Source organism: Mesitornis unicolor, unplaced genomic scaffold, assembly GCF_000695765.1.
Source record: "Mesitornis unicolor isolate BGI_N332 unplaced genomic scaffold, ASM69576v1 scaffold18493, whole genome shotgun sequence".
In the NCBI taxonomy this organism is placed as follows: domain Eukaryota; kingdom Metazoa; phylum Chordata; class Aves; order Mesitornithiformes; family Mesitornithidae; genus Mesitornis; species Mesitornis unicolor.
In genome coordinates this window covers 55907-68207 of record NW_010176884.1, presented here as the reverse complement: position 1 = coordinate 68207, position 12301 = coordinate 55907, and the positions used below count along the sequence as shown (strand labels likewise).

The 12301-nt window shown below is 37.2% G+C and overlaps 1 protein-coding gene across 1 annotated transcript in view; it reads left to right on the top strand.

The window, feature by feature from the left end:
- Positions 1 to 2349: 2349 nt before the first annotated feature.
- Positions 2350 to 12301, top strand: part of PSME4 (proteasome (prosome, macropain) activator subunit 4) — a 57101-nt gene continuing 47149 nt past the window's right edge. Inside the window, exons 1-5 of the mRNA XM_010181874.1 lie at positions 2350 to 2483; positions 3048 to 3164; positions 8049 to 8093; positions 8804 to 8953; positions 11175 to 11238. Coding sequence (XP_010180176.1) covers positions 2386 to 2483; positions 3048 to 3164; positions 8049 to 8093; positions 8804 to 8953; positions 11175 to 11238 — 474 coding nt within the window. The 5' untranslated portion in view covers positions 2350 to 2385. The remainder of the gene's footprint in view (positions 2484 to 3047; positions 3165 to 8048; positions 8094 to 8803; positions 8954 to 11174; positions 11239 to 12301) is intronic.

The window sequence follows — 12301 nt, the reverse complement described above, 5'->3', positions numbered from 1 at the left end:
AAAAGTACAAGCAAAGACTCTTGTAGGCAAATTCTTGTCAGGTTTGGTCATGGCATCAAACACTATCTTTTATTAAGCAGTAAGTGAACATTAATGGAAATGACTAAATGGGAGTGATAGGACTGTGTGGCTGGTTGACTCTCATGGTCTTGTAAGATGCCCCTGATTTGCCTGTTAAGTCTAGCAGATTGTTTTCGAGGCACTTACTTTTCCTTTGAGAGTCTGAGGATAGCTTTTATGTCTGCTTATGAAACTGTTGTGTTGTCCTGATTTTTACCCCATTTATCTTGAAAAAGCTTTCAAACTTTCACATTGGAGTCTTCCTGTACAGTTTATGAGCAAAGTGTGCTTTTAGAAGGGAAAATACTGCAATTAAATTAAGTATGCTTAAGTTATATACTTCTGTTAGCCCTCACAAAATCACGTGTCACTCTTTTTTTTTTTTCCTGAGGATTCTTTTTGCATGTTGATTTTATGCATGTGAGAAGTGTATGTGTTCAGCTGTTCCTGGTGTAATTCTGTAGGTCGATAGTGGTTTTGGCCAATCCAGGTAATTTATTTCCTGTGGTAAAAGAGGGGGTTATCCTGTATTTTGTTTGTTTCTTTCTGCATTTGAAATAAGTAAAACATGTCGAAGTGAGCGTTAGTGAAAATACTACCCATCAGATGTAAAAATCCTCCCTAGAAATCAATGGGACATGGTAAAGGGAAGTGGAAAGAAGTGCTGTAGAGTTGGTTGGTTGGGGTTGGTGGTTGTTGTTGTTGGCTTTTTTTTTTCTTTCGGAAAACTGGTGATTATCCGTTTGACAGAGCCCTGCAGCTGTTGCATTGTGTCGTCAAAGGAAACTGGAGGAATAATGTTGGGGAAAAAAAAAACTTGCAAGGAAAGAGCAAGGGGTCTTTGTATATGTATATTTAAGGAAACAAACTCCTTTTGGTAAGAGTACTAGGTGTGGGTGATCCTTAAAGTTCAGAGGTAGTTTTGTTTTAAATTGAGGAACGGGGATGTGGAGAAGTAGGAAAAAAATGTACTCAAGCAGTCGAGTCCAAATCCCGTGGGCTCTTGTGTCACTGTGTGAAGCGTGCTTCAGGAAAGTGGGTTTTATTAAGGGTTCTGAACTTCAGTTCTCTAATAGTCAGTTCTCCCACTGGCAGTTCTCTAAAGAATAAAAGATTACAGAGCAGCATGAAGCATTTGAAACTAATGTTTCCTGCTCTAGAATTACCTACCCTCTGTTACTTTCATGTAGGAGTCCTTCAGAGATGTTTCCTTCCTAATCTCTTCACGTGGTGGTTCCAGTATAGGATTCTGTGATGTGTGCTGCTCTGCATACCAAATAAGCAGTGTGAGATCTGGCGTTCTTCACGTTACTAGAACTAAGGCTTGATGCTCCACTGGTGTATATTTACCAACAAATCAATCTAACCTCTATTAAATCTTAAACAAAAACAATGAATAGGCACCTCAAAAAGAAGTTTTATAGCAGTTTGTATCTTGTATGCTTTTTCTAACTGTTACTTGGAGGACTGCATATTAGTAATGTTTCTTTTGAATCATTAAGAATAGTTGGAGCAGTAATTAAAAGGAAAGTGTGCTTCCCAGGTGAGCAGTAATTTAGAGTTGTGTGACTTGTAAAATGCTGCATCAGAACCTTATATAAGTTTTGCTGGTGCAAATTGTCTTTCAAGATTTTAAATGTATTCCTTTTTTCAGGCTGAACTTGAAGATAGCAAGCAGTTCTTCCAGAGTTAGCCCTAATAGATCTATACTTTCTTAAAATAATAAATGTAAGGGATAGCACCAGCAAATCTCAGTGGCTAAACCGCTGTTCAGCCTTATTGGAAGCTATCAGATCTGGACTTTACTTGATTTTTTTTTTTTAAATTAGCTTCTGGATTGTGTCTTTTCTCCTTCTTAAAGTGCACCAGCTGAAAAGGATAGAGTATAATGAGGCTGCTTGTGACAGTTGTGGGGATTTTTTTTGTGTTTTTTTTTTTTTTAGTTAAATACACAAGGTTATGAAAATGCTAAATTTAATGGCTAGTACATTTTGAGCTGAGATGAAAGAATGTGATTTGTTTCTGTGGTATCTGGTGTGAATGTGAAAGTATGGTATTTGTAGAATCTTAGAAGAATGTAAACTTTATTGGTCATTCTTCTTGTGGTTAGTTTCAGTTGTGAATCTTTCTTTGCTATATATTTTCAGGTTCTTATTTGTTGGAATTGAAAGCCAGGTTTTTAGTTGTTTCATTAAACAGCAAGTCCAATAGTCTGGCTCAGGACTTAGATAAAATAGAAATCTTTAAAAATATTACAGATTCATCTTTTGTTTTGTTTGTAGATACATCCGATTGTATGGGAGAAAATTTAGCAGAGAAGATCACATGCTTTTTATCAAATTGTTGTATGAGTTGGTAACAATTCCAAAACTGGAGATCAGCATGATGCAAGGATTTGCACGTCTGTTGATAAACCTGTTGAAGTAAGTACAGATTTCTGCTGATTACTGAAACTTTTGTCTTTAAGCAAGTGAAGTGACCAGCTACTTAATGTTGTTACGTACTTGAATGTAATAGTATGTTCTCCTTCAGGTGACTTCATTTAATCTCTCCTGTAGAGGTGATGTTAGTTAAAAATAATTCTCATTATGCAAACACCTTGCCCCTTTCAGAGCTTTAGGATTGGTATTGAAAGTGCAAGTATGTCAGGCTTTTTTCCTGTTAGGAAAAGAAAACATCCCAGAGAGCAAATATCAAATAGGGAGAAGATTAAGACAGTCACACAACTTGATAATGTTTGTTTCACTTAGTCAGACTTTTCCTGAAGATTTTGACAGCTTCTGTTTGTGCAGAAATGCTGTAAGTGTCCAGCTTTATTCTTGTCTGACCTTCCTGCAGTTTGTGCCAAGTGCTGAAGATAAATGTAATTGAGAGCAGTGACCTAGAGTGTTCTGTTGTGCAGTGTGTTGATGTAGATGTTTATAATCCTGAAGTGCTCATTGGTTTTTGGTTTGGTTGTGGTGTGTTTGGTTTTTTTTTTCTATTAGGAAAAAAGAACTGCTTTCCAGGGATGATTTAGAGTTACCATGGAGACCACTTTATGAAATGTTGGAGAGGATATTGTACTCCAAAACAGAGCATCTTGGATTAAATTGGTTTCCAAAGTAAGTCTGCATTTCAAAACATTTGATGGGCTGTAAGTACCTGTAATACTTGAAAGTACTTTGAAATTTGCTTTTAATGTCTGGAATTTGATACACAGTAAATATTTTGTTTATATTTTCATGAAGTATGTTTCAATAATTGCATGTAAGACTGTATTGAATAATGTATATCCTCCTGCCAATGGATTGCGTTTGTTATGATGTTTCTTTATGAATATGATTGAGTTAATCTCAAAATATGCCATAACAGGGATCGTCGTCAACTAATTTTAGGATGATAACCCACAGTTTAACACATTTGAAGTTAAATTTTTAACAATATTCAAGATAAATGTCTACTGTTCTGTTTTGTAACACAATAAGGTTTTGGGGAAAAAAATAAAATGGTACTGTTCTTAAATACATGTACTGAAATAATTCCCTGTACCTGTAATCTAGGTGTAAATCAGTGTGCACACAAGTGAAGTACCTTCTATAGAAAGTGTGTGTGTGTATTCAAAGTGATGATATGATATAGACAAATCAATTTTTTCCCAGTTAAGAATTTTAGAAATGTTCTACTGATTTTTAAAAATGAAAACTTCTTTTACTTTTTTTGTGCTGCCAATCACAAAATTTGCCCCATCTGTCAGATTTCCGACATTAGTTTTCCTAGCAATTCCAATTGGAGAAAGTCCTGCTATATAAATTAGAGATTACAAAAGATTACATGGAGAGTTCATTAAGTTTGTTTGAATTGAAACTTCATGTACAGAAATGCAGGTGAAGATACTTAACTGGCTTTGAAAAAATAGAAATTCTGATTCCTTTTACTGAGTGGAAGATCCTATTGCTGATCAAGGACATAAACAGAAAATATATGTAGCCTTGTAATTTGTTACAGAGCATTTAATGCTGAATTTCTCTCATGACTATGTAGCTGGAAAAATAGTTTTGCTAAATTGCATTGTTTTGCTAACTGTAGATATTACTTGTAAGTGAAAATCCAAAAAAGCAGAGCCTTTTTTTAGTTGGTTTACTTCACGCATATGCCAGCACCTACTGAAACTGCATACTTTGATCTGTGGGATTGTTGTAGTCACGTTTCATTTACTGTGTGAGGATCTTGCGTAGTGGGGAGGAGACTTTTTCCCAGGAGGGAAAAGGAGGTTAAGCTGGGAGGAGGATACTGGTTGGGATGGTCTGTCTGAAATGTTTAACTTTTATTAACTGTATTAGATATCAGACACTCAATCTTAATATGCAGTGCGATTTGTTCTCATACGGTGTTTGTTCTTTTTTAACATCAATTTTGGTGGAAGTCCAGAAATACTTTTAAAATATGGTTGATTTGAGTTGTAGCTGTTAATTTAACTATTGTTTTAATTTTATTTCTATTTTTTTTACATTCAGTTCATATCGACCAGGCTTGTCTTCACCTAAAACATTTGTGCTTAATGTATTACATAGGTGGTAAGAATTACTTTTTGTTTTGTTCAGCTCTGGCCGATGTGTACTCTTCTGCATGTTCCGTTAGACTGTAACACTTGTCACACAGGTGTAATTTTCTGCATAAATAATTGTATTGGAAAACCAATGTTAACATTACACCACTGTTTATGAGAATGTCGCACTGTATGTAAACCTTTCTAATTGGGGAACAAGATAGCGTGTGTGAAGTAGCTGATAAAGTGGCTCTATGTTAACTAATTTAACTAGCATAGATATTTCAAGGATCAAATAAAAGGTAAATTTTACATTTAAACGGTTCCTGTCTCTGCATATGGACAAAATCAGTTTTGTTGTAGGAATGCATGTTACTGAGTAAGTGTACCTTACTATTAAAAACAATGAAATCATGGAAAGTGCTTTAGTGGTGAGGTAATAGGTTCTGGAAAATACACCCAGCAATGACCTTGTAGTTGCGAATTGTGAAATAGTGTTTCTGTATTTGAAGAGTTTACTGTGAATATTCGCAGCGAAAGCTGTATCAGGCGTTTTTAGTGTATTATATGAATTCAGAAAACTGGTACAAGTGGAAGTGGAATTGCAGTGGTTTTTTTGCTTTGTTAGGATTCTTTTTAGGAGGAATTTTTTAGTTGTACTAATCCAAAGAGATTGATATTTGGCTCACTGTAGTTTGAATTTTGCTAAAATAACTTGTGAAACTATAGCTGGTTGGTCTTTTCATTCTCTGAAGTTAAGCTCTTGTAATGGAGTGTCCACTGCAGGGCTAGAATTTCACTTAAGGCCTGAATGTTTCCAGAAAAACTGAAAATTGTGCTTTTGCTGTTTTTTGATAATGTGAAAGTCGACAGTATCAGCTTATATATTAATTATTCTAACTGAAACATGTTTCCCTTTGAAAATACAGGGGGAGGGAAACCCCAGATTTACAAATTAATATGGTCATGTCATTTCCAAAGCGGAAAATAATCATGTACTGTCAAAATGATGACTAGTGATAGGGGTTAATAGTATTTCTGAGTGTGTTTTAATATATCCATGTGGCAAGACAACAATAATAATTAACAATACTTCAGGTAGTAAGGAGGAACTAAAAGCAAAGAAAACTAAATGGGATGATAAATTTTCCTCTGCTTCATTAAATACACTGTTGTTTCAGTAATTAATAGGAGATACCTTCCAGTGGAAGTGGTTTCATCATCTCTCAGTTACAAAGGTTTTAGTACCTTGTCTAAATGGTCAGCATTAAATACCCAAGCAAGGACAGGAGCACAGACTACAGTAGGGTGATCCAATCCCATGTGGTTTATGTGTAGCATTGGTTGCTGTTCTGCTCTATTAATCCATGGTTAGGTTTAGCAGTAGAGCAGCATACAGAAATTTGTGTATGCAATAACCACAGATATTTTTGAGCAATTCTGCAGTGACGGGTATGCAGAAAGTCTAACCAAAAGTGGGACAGCAGGCACTGCTAGAATATTTGAGAGAATTGGTTCAAAGTGATAATGAAAAAAGTAACCAGCAGTCTCTTGTTCTCCCCAGCTGTACTGCCCTGTCCTTTTCTAACTGGTAGTTATCAAATGGCAATCTTACAAGGTTGGTTTGTGGTTTAACTCTGCCTTAGATGGAAGTTTCCTTATGCACAAAATTGTCTGCTGCTCTTTTTGTATTTTTTTTCTTTCTTTCTAGCTTCCATGCTACATTTCTGATCAGAAGACAGGAGGGAACACCCCTTCCAACCTTTCTCTTTTGATCTCCCACTAACAAATGCTGAGATCTGACTGAAAACCTGGGAATTTGAAAGACATTGATCTCTGGCATCAGTGTTTCTCAAAATCCTTCTGTCCCTAAGGTTCTCCTTAGCAATAGTTTACTTTGGTGGAGTGTGATAGTATGGGCTTAGCTTTTTTTTTTTGTCACACAAGCATTTTTCATGTTAATCTTTAATGCTTTTAAGGAATGTTGCTGGTTCATGCTTTCTCTATCTAGTTTTGGAGCAACTGTTACCTGTTTTCAAGCTCTTTCAAGAATGATATTTGCTTTAACCCAGAATCTTGATGAGCTTCTTGCAGAGTTTGATCATTTTTGTGTAATGAATAGTTGGCCATTCCTCTTCAGATTTTAGAAGGTGTCAGCTCAAAATTTTCATTATGAGAGAGGTCATGGATTTACTTTGTCAATGTTCTATAAAATGTACAGAATTTTGCATCTTCTATACTGCTGCTTGAACTAAAGTAATGTTATGGGGGCTGGGTGGGCTTTTGTTGGCTTGCAGTGAATGTTGAGGTGTTGAAGGGCAACGGTGGTTTATCTGTTTTATATTTCTCCTGGCTTGTATGGGATAGGTTTATTTTGTGTAGGAGTAGAAAGGGAGTGTGTGCATGCTCAGTATTTGTTTGTCTCAATTAATTAACCTAAACTGATCTTGGGTAAAATTTTGAAGATGATACATTTGCATCATCTTTTTTTGATCAAAATAGCATTTCTGTATGCTAGGTTTTTTTATGATGAACTAAAGGATGCAGTTTTTCTGCTCAGAGTACAGAAAGTACATCTAAAAGATGTAGGAAGTTCTCCCGGAACTTTTTTCCCCCCATTCAGGGAATGTTGGTTTATTTTATTTATTATTTTTTTTTTTTGTAAAAGTGCAGTTTAGTCTTGAGTTTGTCTTTTAAGAAACAGGAGTTTTGAAGAACATGGTGATTTATGACCTTTATGGTTCCATTGTCCAAACTCTCTCTCTCTCTTCCTCCTCCCTTTTATTTTTTGAGTTTATTCTGAGGTTTAGTCTTTTTTTAAGTGGTTCAATGGCATCCTGTGACAATTCATTTATGATTTATCAAAAAAGTTTTCTTGCTATGGATGAAAACACTTAAAATCAGCTGTTAATTGTGAGGGAAGCTAATGAAATAACTGTTGGTTTGCAGATAGTTCACTTCTCTGTTAGAACCACTGGATAAAAAACAAAACCAGACTGAAAATGACAGATACCGTATTTGGAGTCTTAACAATAACAACTTTCTGAAGTCTGTTGCCTTTATTTATCTGACAAATATTTATGAAGTCCATAAACCAGCTTTTATCTGTTTTGTGCTTTCAACTTCCCCTAAGAAGTTACCTTGCTCTGCTGGTTGTTCATGGATAAGATGCAGGATATTACTTAAGAAATTATAATAATCCTTCACTCTTCACTTAAACAAATAAATACTAGAACGCTATATGAAAAGTAGTGCCAGAAGCTTAGCGGAGCCATTTTTAGTCGTTACAATTAGGTCTGTTTAGAAGGCAATTAGCTACTGCATGTTCACAGAAGACATCTAATTGCATCAACATTATCTTAAGCGCTGGAGGGAAAAATGAGCAAATGGGTTTTTTTATTTTATGCCATCATTGAAATTTTGTAATACACTGTCTCAAATGTATTCTTTCTTGTTTCAGTTCTGTAGAAAGTGTTCTAAAAACGCTTGTGAAGAGCTGCAGACCGTAAGTATTAGTTGTGGGTGTTTTTTTAAGCCTCTGTCTTTAATATTACTTTAGGAAGGGGGGGAAAAGTGTTTAAAAAGCAAAACAAAACAAAACTCCGCTCTACCAGTCATTCTTTGGCTGATGTTATCCTAAGTCATTTAAGAAATCTAGGGTGGAGAGTAGACACTCTTCTGTTTCACTGCATTATAAGTGATTGATACCTCAGGTTCGTAGGCTGCTTAAAATGGGGAAAAAAAAAAGACAGGCATGTTCTATGTTATAATATTGAAACAAAGTGTAAGGTAGTTTTGGATTTGGGGTTTTTGTGTTTGTTTTTTCTTTTTAACAGACTGGGTTGGAAATCTGTTAATAGTTAAGCCATAGTATCATTAGCTAAGGCCACCATTGCTTTTGCTCTTTTGTGCCATTACATTCACTGGGAATGTGTGTGCCTGAACCAGTCTTGCATTCTTATTTACTATTGTATGGCTGTTTGTGGTTATTAAATAATCATTATAAAATGATGCACCGTGGTGCCCTAGATCTTAACTTTGTGTTTTGTGAAAGTTAAGTGGAGTTGAGAACTGCCTGTCTATTGCCCCTGGGTATATTGTCTCACTGTAAAACTAAGATATATGGAAAATTAATAGATAGTTTTAAATATGTTTTAAAAGGACCCAAACTTTAAAGCCGAGCCTATATATGTTCAATGGTTTCCATGTTTTCAGATATTTTCCAGAAGATGCCACTGCAGAAATGCTAGATGAATGGAGGCCTTTAATGTGTCCATTTGATGTTACCATGCAAAAGGCTATTACCTACTTTGAGCTCTTTCTACCTACTACCCTTCCTCCTGAACTTCACCAGAAAGGTTTCAAGTAAGTGTAATTGAATATTTATTGGCTGAGTATTCTGTAGCAAGTGCAAATGATTATCTTTTACAGGATGACTTGAAGTCAACTAGCAAAGAGAATGATGGCTTTTAACAGCATTTTTGGAAGGAGTTCAAGACAGCAATTCTGTCAGCGTTCTTCTTTTGTAAATGTGATCTGGGGAGATCTTACCTATTCTTTATTGAGTTTTACCTACTCTGGAGTAAAGCACACAACGTACAAACTAAGTTAAATTAAATGCACTGTAATTCTGAAGGAATAATACCACAAATTAAAATGGTTAATCATAGCTTTAAATCCTGCCTTCTATTTAGTTTGGGGTAGCTTCTGGGGAGTCCTTCATGTAGGTTAAAGTACAGCTGTTACTACAGGTTTGGAATTGTGAGGTAGAGATCTTCAGTTTACTGTCAAGATGTGGAAATGTGAGATGGTTGGAAATGAGTTTGAGAATTAAGAGGACAGGACAGCATCTGGATCATCTTTAAGTTAGAACTGTTGAACTTCAAAACATAAGCTGATAGTATTTAGGGCATGTAAAGATTACTTAAGCTGATTAGGTTAAAAGTGTATTTGTGATACAGACTTAGTGAAAACTTCAAGGAGGGAAGTGACTATAGCTTCTAAAGATGAATTTAAGTAAGGGACTGGTGTGGAGGGTTTGCAACCCATGGAACAACCAAATCAGGCCCAGTCAACATAGGTTCATGAAAGGCAGGTCCTGCTTAACAAATGAGATCTCCTTCTATGACAAGATAACCTGCTTGGTGCATGAGGGAAAGGCTGTACATGTTGTTTACTTGGTCTTCAGTAAAGCCTTCAGTACTGTTCCCCATAGCATTCTCATGCCTGCCCAAGGCTTGGATGGGCGTTCACTCTGCTGAGTCAAACACTGGCTGGATGGCTGGGCCCAGAGAGTGGTGGTAAATGGAGTTAAATCCAGTTGGCGGCCAGTCACAAGTGATGTTCCCCAGGGCGCAGTGTTGGAGCCACTCCTGTTCAATATCTTTATCAATATCTGTATGAGGGGCTTGGGGACACTCTCAGTAAGTTTTCAGATGACACCAAGTTAGGTAGGAGTGTTGATCTGCTTGAGGGCAGGAGGGGGGAGGTACCTAGATAGATTGGATCAATGGGCTGAGTCCAATTGTATGAGCTTCAACGAAGCCAAGTGCTGAGTCCTGCACTTGGGTCACAACAACTCCATGCAGTGCTACAGGCTTGGGGAAGAACGGTTGGAGAACTGCCCAGTGGAAAGGGACTTGGGGGTGTTGATCGACAGCTGGCTGAACATCAGCCAGAGTGTGCCCAGGTGGCCAAGAAGGCCAATGGCATCCTGGCCTGCATCAGGACTAGTGTAGCCAGCAGGACTAGAGAAGTGATTGTCTCACTGTACTCAGCACTGGTAAGGCCACACCTTGTACTATGCTGTACTGTCTGCACTCTACAGCTACCTGAAAGGAGGTTGTAGAGAGGTGGGTGTGGGCCTCTTCTCCTAAGTTACAGCCAATAGGACAGGAGGAAGTGGTGTCCACTTATGCCAGGGGAGGTGTAGCTTAGATGTTAGGAAAATCTTCTACACTGGAAGGGTTATCAAAGACTGGAACAGGCTGCCCAGGGAAGTGGTTGAATCGCCATCCTTGGATCTATTTAAAAGCCACCTAGATACGGTGCTTAGGGACATAGCTTAGAAGTGGACAGGGTAGAATTAGATGATGGTTGGACTTGTTCTTAAAGGTCTTTTCCAACCATAACAATTCTATTTCTGTTTTGGCTTCAGATTAATTCAGATGTTTGTAACCATCAGTCAGTAGGGACAAATTTTAGGCTTTAAGGTAGAGAAATGAAGTGTGGTTGATTTTCATCTGTTTTACCTGTGTTGGGATGGCAATATGTATTGAAATGGGGAAGCTGAAGTATATAAGGAAACTCCTGGTGAAATATCCATGTGGAAATGGGAGGGATCAGAAAATAGTGAGAGGAGGAGAGTTAAAAGTAGCAAGGACTGAAACTTAGTCTGGGAGTAAGGAGGGTGCTGTGGAAGACAAAGTTATCCAAGTGATCCAAGCATGTTCATGTTGATCCCTGTTATTGAATGAGTTGAGGGGCAGGTGTGTTTCTCTGACCACCTGGCAAAGTGAGAGATAAATACCCAGTGAGAGAGCTCTTTCATAACATTAAAATTATTTTGATTTTGTTCTCTTTGCAGGCTTTGGTTTGATGAATTTATAGGCCTTTGGGTGTCAGTTCAAAATCTTCCCCAATGGGAAGGGGTAAGTAGAAGAAATCCAGTAATTATTCATACAGTGTGCTTGCAAGGCATTGAAGTCACACAGTGATATAATGGATTTTTTTTTCCTTCTGTTTTAGCTAGTACAAGAAAGCAGAGACAATAATTTCATGATTGTCAGCAAGCAATTAGTGGCTGAATGAGACTGCACTTATGCTTGGTGAACATTGCTTAATGGCTAGCTCAGGCAGCTTTTCTTTCCAGTCTTGGAAGTGCTGGCATTTTCCAAACTGTCTGCTAATGCTTACAATGATGCAAAGTGCTATTGTGATTTCTATAAATTACAGTTCTGTAGAGCCTCATCTTTTATATCTTAACATATCCTTCACAATCCTTAATTTTGAGTGATAATGCTTTGCCTTGGCTGTAATGAGTTGTTGTCGTCTTTATTTTAGATACAGTAAAGAACCTGTACTCTCCTTGGCCAAAAATAACATTGGGTGCTTACCTTTCAAGGAAAATAATCTACTGTGTACCTCTCTGCCTTTTTTGTGTGTCTTGTGTGGGTCTCATTCTTGAGAGACCACCAGCAGCAGCTTAGGTGCTGTTGTTGTCGGCTGACCTGTGCCCTGGCTTCACTGCAGTGAAACTTGGCATATTACCAGATATTTTCCATACCCGGTATGAACATAAGCTCACTGACCATCTGGCTTCTTTTACTAATCTCCTGGCTGTGTACAAAAGGAGAACTTCTTAGTATCTGTGAAGAAATGCTGTTGAATGCTACCTTTGTAGCACATTCAGTTTCTGGCAATTTCTTTGAGAGAAGGGCTTGTGCATAGGTCTTTCTGGTTTGAGTTATGTTTCATCACAAATAAAGGAAGGCAGTCTTCATTCCAACAGTTGGCAGTTGTGCAGATCTGAACAACGTGATTACAAAGTTTTACTTGAGATTGTCAGTAGACACTTTTGCATCTTTCTGATGGCTATCTAAAAAAAAAAAATCACAGTTCTGCCTACTCTTTCTGACAGAAAGATGACAGCCTGCACTTTAATACCATGTTTTGGTTTATTTCTGTCAAGCAGTCTAACAAGTGATCATCAAC